Raw genomic sequence first — 13,982 nt, forward strand, 5'->3', positions numbered from 1 at the left:
ATTACGCTACCTTTTAGGCCAGTGCGTCTCCCGGTCCATCTTCGCCTTTCCCAACACTTAGTCTGACTGCTTGCAATTAGTATCTGAGGCAATCTAAAAGAGTCAAGCTGCATTATGGAGTCGCCCAGGACAACTGCAGGGCACAGCTCGTGGAGAGGGGCTCAAATGCCAAAGGTTGCTTCCTTCACCTACTCAGCTGGGCCTCACCAAGGAAATAAGATCAAGAAAGTGGTGTTCGTCTTTAGCATTTATTTATAATTGGAAAAACTGTTCGGTTGTCTGTTTTCTGAGCAAGCACAGACCACAAGCACGTCACAATCAATTGGCTATACATGAATATTTTTGTCATTCTCTTACTAACAGCGGGAATGAAATAGCACCAAGAGAGGTGTGCGCTACACGTTACATAGACAATCTGTGGTATGCAACAAAACCCAGGCCACAAAATCGCAATTAGACACTTCCTGTCTGCCTCAGTGAGGCACAGCTATATGGGCTGGTCGGGATCCTGGGCAGAGAAGACAGAGCTGGGGAAGCCAGCGCACAGCTCTGCGGGGATTTCTGCAGGCGGGCCAAGCAGACAAGGGCCAAGTCTCTGTCCCAGCCCTCTTGCTGGGGGTAGGAGCAGCAACCACAGAGAAATGTATGCAAATGAGCAGGACAGGCATTGGAAGCTCGGTCACCTCCAGAAAGGCAACACCAAACACTGCTTGAGGAACCAAGATCAGTTTCGTTCAGTACGTTCAGGATATAGAACGAGACTGGCTGAGTTTTATTTGTAAACAGTAGAAATCAAAGGAAATTTCTTGCCAGGAAAGTGACACATTCAAGAGTCAAAGTGAACCACAGAGTTTTCTCAGGTGGGTGTGTGACAAAGAAGGGGGCACTGACAGGTTGAAAAGGAGATTATACTGTCATCTAAAGCCTTGGGCAGGGCAGGGTAGGAGTTGCAGTCCCTGGGGCTGCAAAATGGTTGCAAAAGCCTGTGAGGCCCTTGAAGCAAACCCTGACTTGGGCAACACCAACTTGGCTCAGCCACTATACATAGGGGACCATCAGGTGCATTCTTCTGGCTGTGCTGCTGTGGAGACAGATTTATTTATACTGCCTACCGAGTCTAGCACAGTGCTGACACAAGGCATTCGATATGTGAGTGACCCCTGAATGATCCCCTGTGCATCGTAAACTCTGGTTCACTGGATCTGCAAAATGCTCCATGGAGAAATCCAAGCTGTAGCTAGCATCCACGTGTCTGGCTAATGCTGAAATCTTAAGAGAATGACCAATCTGCAAATTCTCTGGATACAGTTAGATCAAGTTGTTAGAGTTCCCTGGTAAGTTTTATGATTAGCTAACAAGTTGCCGGAAACAGTACTGAGATCTATGCCAGTCACTTCCGGATAGGCATTTAAAATTTGTGATTCATAAGCGCTGGGACTCACCAGCGTTTCCTGCCTTCGGCACTTCTCCTTCACAGGCCACGCCCTGAGGGAAAGGAAGGTGGCAGTGGCCTGAACAGACTCTTCTTTCTGGTTTTCCTGTTTTATTAAAACCAGGCCTGCGTAGCACATGCTGTATTAGTTTGCAAAGACCTTCTCAACCAGCCTCGCAACAAACAAAATAGAACACAGACACTTTGCTGCCTGGGCAGTGAGATTAAGAGAGCCCAGGAGCTCTGCTGCTTCTAACCTGGGAGGACCCGGAGGGGCTTCTGAGGTATGGAGCTGGGAGACCTCCACTCTTCTCCTCCAAGACAAAAAGAAGGCACCCGGGCAGAGGCTGCCTGTTGGCCACAGCCCAGCCATTCAGAATGCTGGGGAAGATGGCCTTCTAGGACAGGAGCAATCCACACCTCACATTTGCAAATATATTCTTTCTGGTAGACACTTGGGGTTCCCTCATAAGCACTGGGGATCTTTCACAATGACTCCCTAATTCCTACAACACAACTCTAGCACAGCTATGGTGGCACTCACCTCCCCCGGGGCTTTGGCCACATAGACACGCATCACAGAATACATTGAGAGCTGCTTTTAAAAATTTCCATCAATGAGGTCAAAAAGACCTGCCAGATATTTCACAGGGTCCTCTCCTAGCCTGCAGCTGTGTCACAGAAACACCCGACCTGAAGTTCGGCACTGGCACCGCTGGCCTCTGTGGAGCAGAGCGAGACCCTTCAGTGAGGGAGGGTCAGCACCGCCACGCCTGCCGCTGCGGCATCTCAGGAACTGAAAGCGCGCACTAAGTCCTCTCTCCCTCCACCTCAACCCTTCATCCCTAGTCGCCCTCGACCTGTCACTCTGCAACGCTGGCAGCCTGCCGAGGACAAATGGGAAGGCAGCCTCCCACAGCTGTGGCCTTCCTATGACACCTACAATACCTACAACACCCACCCTTTACCACCGCTGGCCTGGTCTCCATCACCAGGAGCCTGTCTATCACTTGGTGTACAATTTAAAGCCCACCAGTAGGAAACAAAACACAGGCACACACTTCTAACAGAAGATTCTAGAAGATTAAAGTTAACAGACAACTCCATTCCATTGACATTAAGGCCAAGGTTGTTTTTTCCTTCGTTTTGTTTCTAACATTTCCACAAATGTTGTCAATCATGAAGCATAAGCTGAGCTTCTATAGCACATGATCACCCTCTAAACTTTGGAAAAGAAACTTCATCTAAAGTTCAAAATCAACCAGTTGACACAGAGCTTGGGAGGAGCAGGAGGAAGAGACCCTACAGCAGACATTTCCAAGCCCCACCAGGAGGTGGGCTTGGAGCTGGCTGAGTACGGTCCCCAGGGGGAGGCACGGCCAGTGCACAAGGCTTCCTGGTGTCCCAGGGTCCCGAGGGTGACGCAGGCCACCCTCAGGAGGAGGCGTGGCCCTGTGTGTGAACCAGGGCTCCTCCACTAAAAGAACAAAACCAAAGAGTTCCTGGAACACTCAGGACCAAGGCAGAGGGGAAGTCTCTAATTAATTTTGTGGCCTTTTTGTTTGTTGGTTTAAAAAAAAAAGAGAGAGAGAGAGAGAAGAATAAAAGGAAAGTGCAGTGACATTTACTCTTTAGCCTCAGCCAGTTTATTGTTCATCTCTTTGCTTTGTTCCTTGTCGTCGGGCTTGGTGGCACTGGGACTCTCCGTGCTCTTTTTCTTGGCAGCCTGGCCTGACGCCACCTGCTTGTCTTTGGCCTTCCTCGGGGGCTTATGGCTCGCTGAGGTCTTTTTTGGTTTGGAACTCTGAACACTAGGTTTCTCCACCTGTATGGAGAGACAGACGGACCGCAAATACAGAAACACAAAGGGAGGGAGTGGGAGAGAGGATTCAGAGAGAAGAAGACATTACAGTATTAATCAAAGGAAAACGGGGAGCAAGTCTGACACGGGAAGCACAGTGGAGGAAGGACTTCCAGTGACACTGGCCTTTTGGTTTCTCTGTCTGAACTCCCTGGTTAGTCTCTATGGCAGCACTCTCTCTGGCTGCATGGACTCACTATCCCCTCCCTAGGTGGCCCCCTCCCCAGATGGCAGGCAGGTCACTGTTATGCTGCATTTGCTGTCCCTCCCTGTGGGAATATTATACCTCATCACCTTGTTCAACTCAGGCACAGGCATATGATTTCCTGTAGTCCTTGAAATGTGAGAAGGGACGTGGGTCACTTCCAGGCCAGGACTTGAGAGTCAGCCTGTGCTTCCAATGCTCTCTGCACCTCTGCCCAGAGCGGGGTGCTCCATCACCCCAGGCCTAGGCTGAAGAGGCATGAGGAGAAGAGCTTCAGCCCACCTTGATGGACAGCTACTCATGCAAGATGAACTTTGGCTGATGTCAGATGCTAGGATCCCAGTGGCTTATTGCTGCGAGTAGCTGGCCTTCCCCTGTCTCTGAGATGGGAACGCACATGGAGAAGTGTTCTTACTGAGATCCTTTGAGCTGGGATGTGTCCAGCCTTACCAGGCCATTGGGGCTGCACGGCCAGCCACATCTCTGATGGGCCACCTCGACAATTTCTCCCAGAGCAGCTGCTCCAAGCCCAATCCACTCTCCCTGGGATCCCTCTTCTAACTCTTCCCCCTTGTTCTGAGGACATAGCCTGCTCTTTCTCAGAGAACTCTGGAGCCACTGAGCATGATGGGTCGATATGCTACTCAGGCCCATTGATTTCTAGATTTAATTTCCCCTATCTTTCCTCCTTCCTCCACTGGAATCTTCTTTTGTTCAATGCCAACCCCATGTCTTGGGTCCCACTGCATCTGTGGGTGAGACATTGACTTGCTGAGTTCCTTTGATTTTCAGTCACCCTTGATCTGCCAAGAAGGTAAGCAGTCATCCTGTTTTGTCTGGAATGGAGAGGTTTCCTGAAATGTTTCAGGCAAACTGAGTTGGGTAATTCCTTTACTTATAAAATGGTCCTGGCCACTTAGGAAACTCCACCTGAGTACTAGACTTTAGGACAAAAGCAGAGAAAAGACGGTTTGGGTTCTAAAGGTATTTAGGTTGTCAGATGTTTTCTGCTGTTGTATGCAGGAGAGATGATGTGTACCCAATTCCATATGGTCTGACATCACAGAATAAGGCTGCTTGGCATGTGCGATTCCCACTTGCAAGCTCCATCTCCAACCTCCTTCCCCCGAGTATGAATTCACATTGAGATACAAATCAGGTAGGGTAGTGTTATAAGAAAACTCCCGAATACACTTTCACAAACTGTTTAGTAACTAATGACTGAGAGTGTATCTTGCAGCTGATGTGACAGGTGTGCTGTGACAGTGAACCCTGCTGGTGGATGGCGTGTTATCAAGGGAAGAATGAGAGGGTGGCTGTGTGCACACCTGGGAGGAAAAGAAGGGGCTGGAATGGAATGGGGTGGGGGGAAGGGCCCTGCGGGGGCAGAAGCACAGCTATTTTTAGATGAAGGGATTTACAGCTCAGGTGAGATTTCCTGCTACTTCTTTTCTGAATCTCTCAAATGCAGAAGCTAGTTCTCTGGAATTCTGCCCACCTTTAAGGTGTTTTTTTTTTTTTTTTTAATCTCAGGTAATGGTTCTTTCTAACATCTCCTTATTTTATTTTATTTTTTGCAGTGCTGGGAATGCAATCCAAGGCCTCACACTTGCTAGGCAAGAGCTCTATCACTAAGCTACATCCCCAGCCCTTTTCATTTATTCCTAAGATTTTGAGACAGGATCTCACTAAGTTGCCCAATCAACCTTGAACTTATGACCCTCCCAGCCTCAGCCTCTCAATAATAGCTGGGATCACAGGCCCCACAGCTAACATTTCCTTTGAATTTAACAAAGGTTCCTGTTGAAGATGCCTGTGGGTCTCAGTGTGCTAAAAAGGAAAGGAGCCCTTGGGGCCGGCCAGTGTCTGCGGTGCCCACTCCCAAGCTCTGCTCAGTTCACCTTTCCAGTCCAGGCTGTGCTGAAGGGTTCCCCACAAGATCTGTCTCACCTTTGGGGGTTCCTTGAAAGGTTCGCTATAGAGGCTGCGTATTCTTCTGCGATCCATGACCTTATTGTCAGCTGCTGTTGGCTTATTGGCCTCCCCCTTGAACTGGGCACTGTAGCTGGTCTCATGAGCCATCTTGTCATCTGGGGGCTTGTACTGAGGCTTGGCTTTTATTGGTTTCACAGGCTTGATGTCTGTCCATGCTCTGAATTCATTCCTGTTGGTCAAAGAAAACATAAGTGATAAAAAACATTGGAAGCAGGGCTCCTGACTTGGGCTGCACACAGCAAGCTCTCAATTATTGCTTGTGGCACTGAGCGTGGCTGGAGAGTTAATGCTATTCTTTGATCATGGCAAGTGACAGTTGTCTTTCTTGCCAAGTGGACCCAGGTTGTAGCAATAGCAGTAGTGCTTTAGGGAAAGTGCTTGAGCTCCCTCCTAGTTCCATACTGCAGACAGGCAATTCAAGTCTTCAGACCTCATTTCCCAGTCTCTGAAATGAGGCTGAAAACACCCAGCCCAGGCAGTCATTCAGTTCAACAGATATTGGATGCTGCTATGTGCAAATCTAGAGTTGTGAAATGAGACAATGTATTAGGCTTACTACCAGCTCTAATGTAGTCTACCAATGAATGCCAAATTCCTTCCCCCTTTCTCACAATGAAGAACTTTTGTTCTATAGATTCCTTTTTAAATTTTTTCGTTTTGGGTGGTTTTTTGGTGCTAGGGATCGAACCCAGGCCCTTGTGCATGCAAGACAAGCATTTTACCAACTGAGCTACATTCCTAGTCCCCCTTTTTAAATTTTTTTAACAAAGGATTGAACCCAGGATCATTTAACCAACTGAACCACACCCCCAGCCCTATTTATTTTTTATTTTGAGACAGTGTCTCACTGAGTTGCTGAAGGCCTCGTTAAGTTGCTGAAGCTGACTTTGAATTTGCAGTCCTCCTGCCTCAGCCTCCCAAGCCACTGGGAGACCTGAGCTTTGGTAGGTAACTATGGTTGGTGCTCGACATTCCTGGGGGCCAGCCCCAGGCCTGTGTGTAGAGCCACCGGGTTCCTAAGTCTAATCATGTCAGCCAACTGAACCTGAAGAAGGTGGAGAGAGAGAAGGAGAGATGAGGGAAGGACCAAAAGAAGCCCTGATGCCTGAGTAGGTGGGTGCTGTTGACAGAATCAGGAGGGTCTCAATTCCCATCCCATGCTCCTCCCATGTGCACCACTGTGCCTAGCTGTTCTGTAGAATCTTAAGGGTCCTCCCTTTAAACAGCAGTGCCAGAACCGAAACAACCGAATCAACTTAGATGAAAATTTTGTGAAACGGCTCAGTGTTTATAAGTCTTAAAGAAGCCGCATGCAGTGAACGTCATGGGGTATCACAGCTAAGACTTGTGTCTGGGTGTGAATCTAGGAGAGACTCCGTGTGCTCTGGTGTGAACCGCTACTGGTTGGTCTGTCGGCCTGTCAGCTTTCCTGTTTACAGCAATCCCTCTCTGCCTTTCTGATCTCTCCTAGGGCTGGAGAAGAGATGGCCAACAGTGTTGAAAACAGAGCTGCCCCTGAAGGTGGACGAGGTCCTCCCTGTAAGTGTATGCCATTTACTGCAAAGCTCTGGGCCCTGAGGCCTTGATGGGGTCTGCTTCCTTTGGGGGCCATGAATAAGGAGTAGCTAGTGCAAGACTCTGCAGAGTTGGGTTCTTCCAAGGGCCCCTTTACCCTCACTGACTTCCTTCTCGAGGGTGCAGAGAAAGGGGGCCACAGAAAGACTTTGGTCTGCAGGAGAGAAAAGCCTCTCCCAGGCCTCTCCCACACTGAACATTGTTTTCTCATTTGTAAAATAAAAGAATTAGGCTAGCCACGTCCCAGAATGTCCTTCTAACTCTAATGTTCTCAGCTATTAAAACCAGTTTGGCAACACTAAGCCTCTAGCTGGTGGTTTGACCTCCTGCTCTCTGGATATCTCTAGGACTGGCTCCTATGTGAAGAGAGGGGCCGCTACCTCTAAGTTTCCAGTGCAGCCTGGGCCACCACCTAGATGCCCAACCAACACCTCCGACTCAGTGTCCCTAAATCCCAACCGTCTGGTCTTCCTCGCTGACTTGTCTTCTTCAGGGTTCCCTCGCTGCTCATCTTCGCCCACTCATTCACAAAATATTTCCAGAGTGCTTGCGCTCTCCCTTTCAGGAGGTTGAGAGCTGTGGAGCCTAAACAGGCCAGAACAGTCCCTGGGCATCAGGTGTGGGAGGCAGAGGGACTTGAGGTTGCTCCAGGGAAAGACCCTGAAAGCAATGAAGGAGGAGGGAGTGAGGAGCATGGAGCTCCCACCCCAGCCTGGGAGTCAGGGGGAGCTTTCTGGAGCAGAGTTAGAGTGGCTGGCAGGGGGTTGGCCAAAAGGTGGGTTCCAGACAGATCGACCAGCATTTCCAGAGGCTCCTGAGTAGCACGGGAGCCTGTGGGCAGTGTGGGTGGCTGGGTTCCCATTTGGCGTGGAAGAGCAAGGAGCCTAGTCAGCATGGAGGTCCCGCTGGCCATGCTAAGGGGAGGGTCTGCCTTGTAACATGAAGTTGCCAATGAGTCCCAGCCAAGGGTGAGTATGGCCAGATCCAATTTTGGAAGAGCACTTTGGCAGTGGTGTGCGTGGTGGACTGTGGGAGAGAGTAGAAGTGGGACCCAGCTGGGGGCCGTGTGGAAGTCAGGAGGGATGTGTGGGCCTGAACCAGGAAGTGGCAGAGGGGACCGAAGAAGGACACTGAGTTGAGATGGCAACTGGGCATGAACCGTGGGAAGTGCGGGGCCTGGATGAATCTGGGGAGGTGCAAGAACTTTGGCTTGGGGGTATGCCACTCACTGAGATGGGCAACTGGGAGGAGCATGGGATGGGAATTGAGACCCTCCTGATTCTGTCAACAGCACCCACCTACTCAGGCATCAGGGCTTCTTTTGGTCCTTCCCTCATCTCTCCTCCTCTCTCTCCACCTTCTTCAGGTTCAGTTGGCTGTCATGATTAGACTTAGGAACCCGGTGGCTCTACACACAGGCCTGGGGCTGGCCCCCAGGAATGCAGAGCACCAGCCATAGTTACCTACCAAAGCTCAGGTCTTCCCACCCTTTAGAGCTGAAGCCCTTTCCATTAGATAAGCCCCTAAGAGTTGGCACTGCCTGTGCCAAACCAGTCCCAACCTATTCTCAGTAGATGATGGCAGAAACCCAGATTCTATGCTTCTACCCCTACCTGCTTCCAGAACTAGGACTGAGATAGGTATGCACTGTCCCTCAGCACATTTCTGGGTCATCTCCCACTGGCCGACCTCTGCCGCTCCATGCATCTCTGCAGTGGGTGAGCTGGCAAGTGTCTCACTTGTGAACATCATCCATGGGACGTGGACCCCACCCATGGAGGGGGTGGGGGAGGGGAGTAGTGACCCTGATCTTGAACAAATTTGGTACATCAGATGAGACCTTGTTAATGCATCCCATGATAGGTCCACTGTAGTTATGACAGACTGTTAGGTTTAAGCCCAAACTCCATTTCTTAAAACTTTCTTCAAATTCTCCTTAAAACCTCCTCCAGCCACATGCAACAACTAATCATATGTCATAAAAATAAAGTTAGGGGGCTGGGGCTGTAGCTCAGTGTAAAGCACTTGCCTAGCATGTGTGAGTTCGATCCTCAGCACCACATAAAAATAAATAAAGGCATTGTGTCCATATACGACTAAAAAATAAATTAAAAAAAATAAAATTAGGCTGGGTGCAGTGGCGCACACCTGTAATCCCAGAACTCAGGAGGCTGGGGCAGGAGGATGGCAAGTTCAAAGCCAGTATCAGCAAAAGTGAGGCACTAAGCAACTCAGTGAGACCTTATCTCTAAATAAAATACAAAATAGGGCTGGGGATGTGGCTCAATGGTAGAATTCAATCCCTGGTACCTAAAGTAAACAATTTATAAATAAAGTTACTATTTCTTATTATCTTTTATAAACGGAAGGGTTTTGGTTTTGATATTCTCTGTAATTCTTACAATTTTGAAGAGGAACTAGTCTTAAACCCCTTAATAAAAGAGATAAAACAAGTCTCAGAGAGGTTAAGTTGCTTGCCTAAGGCCACACAGCTGGTAAATAGCAGAGCTGGATGTGAAGGCAGGTTGGTCAACTCTACAGCCCACACGCTCCCATTGCATGTTGGGAGTATGCTAGAACAACCGTGCTCACCTGTCTGCAGCAAAGGTGCTTGTTCAGTGCCTAGCCTGCTGTCCACATTGCTATGGAGGGTGGGATGACACAGGCTGGGCGAGGTGACTCCTGAGCTCCTCCAGCCCTGAGAGTCTTGACCAAGACCATGTGGACCCCACTCACAGGTGAGTTATGCCTAGTGCCTCTTGCCGAGAGTTCGTGTCCCTTGCACCACAGCCCCCTTTGCCTATATAACCACATTTATACCCCATCATTCATTTATTCATTCATCCATTCATTTGGCATTTGCCAAACACCAGTCATGGGCGTGGCACGTGTCCCACAGGGATGAGTAAGCGGCGGTTGGCGTCTATCACTTAGTGAGTCAGGACCTGTCCATGTGTGATCCTAAAAAAGGCAGAAGGAAGCAAATGGAGCAGAGCTCAGAAGGAGAGAGGAAGAAGAATGCTTAATTCTGAAGGGCGACGAAGACCGGGGAGAAGAGCACTAAAGGTAAAGGTGAAGGAGTAGACGTGGGGGGTTCGCGCACCAGTCTGGGTCTGCATGGCAAGTTCAGAGAGCAAACAGATGGGGGGCTGCTCAGGATGTGGGGGGTAGGGGTCTTCCTCAAGGTGACCAGGTGAGGGCCTGGAATGCCTTGTGTGGATGTAGGTGGAAGGCCCGGGGAGCCACTGAGGGTTTCTGGGCAAGGCAGCACTGTTTCTCTAGGGATGGTGTCCTATTATCAGAAGCCCCCGTTGTAATGATTCTTTCAGGCCCAGCTCAGGGTTCTCCTCTTCCAGGAAGCCTTCCTGGGTTACTCAACCCAAAGATTCCCACCCTCTTGGCTCCTGGTTCATCGACTCTACCGGCTAACTTTGTGGTTACTATGCAACTGCATGTCATTCTTTAATTCTTTCATGAGTTCATTTCATCTTTTTTTTTTTTTTTTTGAATTTTTAAATTTTTTTTTATTTTTTAGTTTTCAGCGGACACAACATCATTGTTTGTATGTGGTGCTGAGGATTGAACCCGGGCCGCACGCATGCCAGGTGGGCGCGCTACCGCTTGAGCCACATCCCCAGCCCCATTCATTTCATCTTTTTAAAGGATAAGATACTTAGTAGAAAATCCAGAACAGAATCCTACTTTGGGGTCCAACCTCCCTTGCATGGCTATGAAGAGAGGTCCTTCTGAATCAGACTGCAGAGAGATAGAGCTGGGCTGGACTGGGCCCCCCTTCCTGCCTGTCCTGCCAGGCCTCTTCCCATGGCACGGGCTGCCATGCAGGCTTTCTTACATGTTCAGAGGTTTGAAAGGCTTGGCATTCAGTGGGCAGTGAATGGAAGTAGCTATTGTCTTCTTTCCTCTCTGTTCAGCTAATGTCACCTCCTCCTGAGCTCTTTGTGGGGCAGACACTTGTTCTTTGGTGGCATACCAATGCCTCACTCTGAAACCTATGACCCTTCCACCATCCAACACCTGGAGGCAGACATGTAGCCCAGGTTTGTCTTAGGGTCCTTTAGACTCATGGCCACCTTAACTCTCTGCGACAATCACAAGAAAGAACTTCCTTTCAGCCAGTCTGGATGCACACCACAGGGAGGCTCTAGGCATATCAGGAGGGCCCCATATCTGCAGGCTGCTAATGCTGGCATCCTAGAGATGTTCCTCATGCCAAGCTTTCTTGTATCACGGTGTGTGAAGCCACTAGGATGTTTTGGTCTCTAACTGCATGACCAAAGGCCCACTGTCCCCTCCACAACAGATCCACGGCTGGATCCTGCTGTCTGTGGCTTGATGCCTGATTTATTTCCTACATGATCCTGCAGGGACAGAGGAGGGTCCCCAGTGGATGAGCACTGCAGACTCCTCAATGGCTCATGTGTCCTGAGAAAATCTGCGGAGAATAGGTTGGGCCAGCCCCCAAGCCTTACCAAGGAATGGCAGAGCCAGGCCTGGCTTGAGCCATCTCCTAGAGACTTGGTGGTAAGTGTTTTTGGTTGCTCCGTTAGAAGTTTTGGACAGCTGCTGGTCATATTCAGGGACTCTGGTGTCTTACTGCAGAGGCCATTTTGAAACGTGTCTACAGATATCTACCTTCAACTTCTCCTGTCCAGCCCTCTGCCGCTGCCTCTCCTGGGCCTCAGAACCTCCTCTGCCTGGACATGGCATCAGGATCACAGCACCAGCACCCCTTAGTTCTGATTCACCTGGCACAGGCTGCAGGGTAAATCCCATGCCACTCCCACCCGCAGACCTCCAGCAGCTTCCAGTTCCTACAGTGTCGGGAGCTGCCCTGGATGCAGCCGCCTTTAAGTCCTGATGCACCAGGTTCTGAACAATTACTGCCTTCAGTCTGGCATGGCAGTGCCAGGTCGTAGTAACTTAGGCATTACCCCAGCTTGGATATCAAGGCATGGCTCCAGGAGTACCTGTTACCCCGCTGAGGTTGAGTTACACTCACTTGTTCCTTTGTAATCCTACCCATTTGCCCTTTTGGGGATAAAATGTTCCATGAACCCTCCCCTTGTGTGTCCCCTATATAAGAATAAAGAATTCCAGTGGCTTTCTTTCCACGGACCCTTAAAGTAGGAGAGCCATCATGGATTTTGAAAAGGCATTTCTGTGTGTTTGCGTGCTTTCCTTATCATTTTCTTAAGTTATTGAAATAGTCAGATTTTGTGAACCCAGCATTAGGTTGCCAGCTAGGAAAGGTGGTGATACTCCAGGATGAGGTGCAAGCTCTGGCTCCTTCTAGTTCCCCCATGCTATGATTCCTCAGGATGGCATGCAGAGCTTTGTGAGTTGGCCCCATGTTACTCTTCCAGCCTTCTTTATCTCTGTCAGTCATTTAGTGGGCATTTTCTGTGTGCCAGGTGCTGGGCAGAGTTCTAGATGCATCATCTTACCTAATTCTCGCACCAGCACTTTGTGGTAGCTGCATGTCATCCATTTTGCTGGAAAGAACACTGCATGCTGCTGCCCTTCCCTACCACTGAGTGTCACTCATGCTGCTTCTGGACCTGCCATGCTCTCTTCTCCACACCTCCACTACTGAAACACAATGCCACCTGCCTCCTGTGCTCTTCCCTCCAGGGGTTTCCCCCAATCCCTGGGCTGAAATCAGCCCCCCTGGATGCATTAGGCATCCTTCTCTGGCCTGCTTCTATGTGTGGCACTTGCCATGTTCTAGCTCCCAGAAGGTCACCTGAGTCATCTTCTTTCCCTCCATTCCTTGCAGTTGCTGAGGGTAAGGCCTCCACTTGACTCACGGCACTAAAGCCTGCTCCTTGTGTAATTCTAGTTCATTGTTTATTGTAAATGCTAGGGCTTTTCAAATTAGAAATGAAAGATTGGCCTCCGTTCTGTTCTTTCACAACTCTTTCTTTCCCAAGTAATCCTCCCCATGCTAGGACAGGGATGCTGCTTCTGGACCTTCTGAATGCTGCTTCTCTCTCCTCTGAATGTCTGAACAGGAAGCCCCTGGGCCACCCCAGGGGGACAGTGGAAAATTGCTACACAAGCATATCATGGCATCACTTCCTACAGTATGTCCTGAGCTCTTTGGCACTCCTACCTTAGATCTTGATGTCCTCCCCTGGATGAGGTTAGAGTTGGTGACTCACTCTAACAAACAGAATATGGCAGAATTGGGGCACATAACTTCTAAGAGTGGGCCATTTAAGGCATTATAGGCTTGTCCTTGTCTTCTCTCAGGGGACAGCAAGCTGTGTGTCATGAAGACACTCGAGTAGCCCTGTGAAAGGTCCATGTAGGGAGGGACTGAGGCCTCCTGCCAAAAGCCATGGAAGTGAGCAATCTTAGAAGTGGACTAGGCTCAGGCGAGCCTTCATGTGATCTCATGAGAGACCCTGAGCTCCACCCACCCTGACAAGCCATTCCTGATCTCTGAACTTCAGAAATTGTATGGGATAATAAATACTTATTGTAAGAAGTTGCTAAATTTTGAAGCAATTTGTTATACAGCAATAGATTCAAATGCAAACCCCAATCCCCAATTTTTCTTCCCAAAAGGGGTTTAAAATCCTCTTGTTTTACCTCAGCAAGGCAGAAAGCAATGGTGTGAGCCCAGCACTGAAGTTCAAGCACTCAGGAGAGCTGTGGCATCAAGTTCATGGAGAGAGGTCATGCTCTGGTCCTAAAAAACCAAGGTGAACAGTCTGCAGCCTTCATTAGAAGGCAGCAAAGCCTCCTGGGCCGGAAAACCAAAGATGCCCTGCCTTGGGCCCAGGGCGTGTGCAGAAACAGAGACATAGGCCTCAGGAGAACACGGTGTCTTGGAACACAGCATGTGCCAGGCTCAATGAGATGCAGGGAGACTAACAAGGTGAGGGGAG

At 49.5% G+C, this 13,982-nt stretch overlaps 1 protein-coding gene across 1 annotated transcript in view; it reads right to left on the minus strand.

Moving 5' to 3' along the window:
• The window catches only part of Map6 (microtubule associated protein 6), a 71,463-nt gene that overhangs the window by 16,034 nt on the left and 41,447 nt on the right, over positions 1-13,982 (minus strand). The window contains exons 2-3 of the mRNA XM_027942524.3: positions 5,449-5,662; positions 3,061-3,257 (exon numbers count right to left, since the gene is read on the minus strand). Coding sequence (XP_027798325.3) covers positions 3,061-3,257; positions 5,449-5,662 — 411 coding nt within the window. The remainder of the gene's footprint in view (positions 1-3,060; positions 3,258-5,448; positions 5,663-13,982) is intronic.

This window comes from Marmota flaviventris, chromosome 9 (genome assembly GCF_047511675.1).
Source record: "Marmota flaviventris isolate mMarFla1 chromosome 9, mMarFla1.hap1, whole genome shotgun sequence".
NCBI classification, from domain to species: domain Eukaryota; kingdom Metazoa; phylum Chordata; class Mammalia; order Rodentia; family Sciuridae; genus Marmota; species Marmota flaviventris.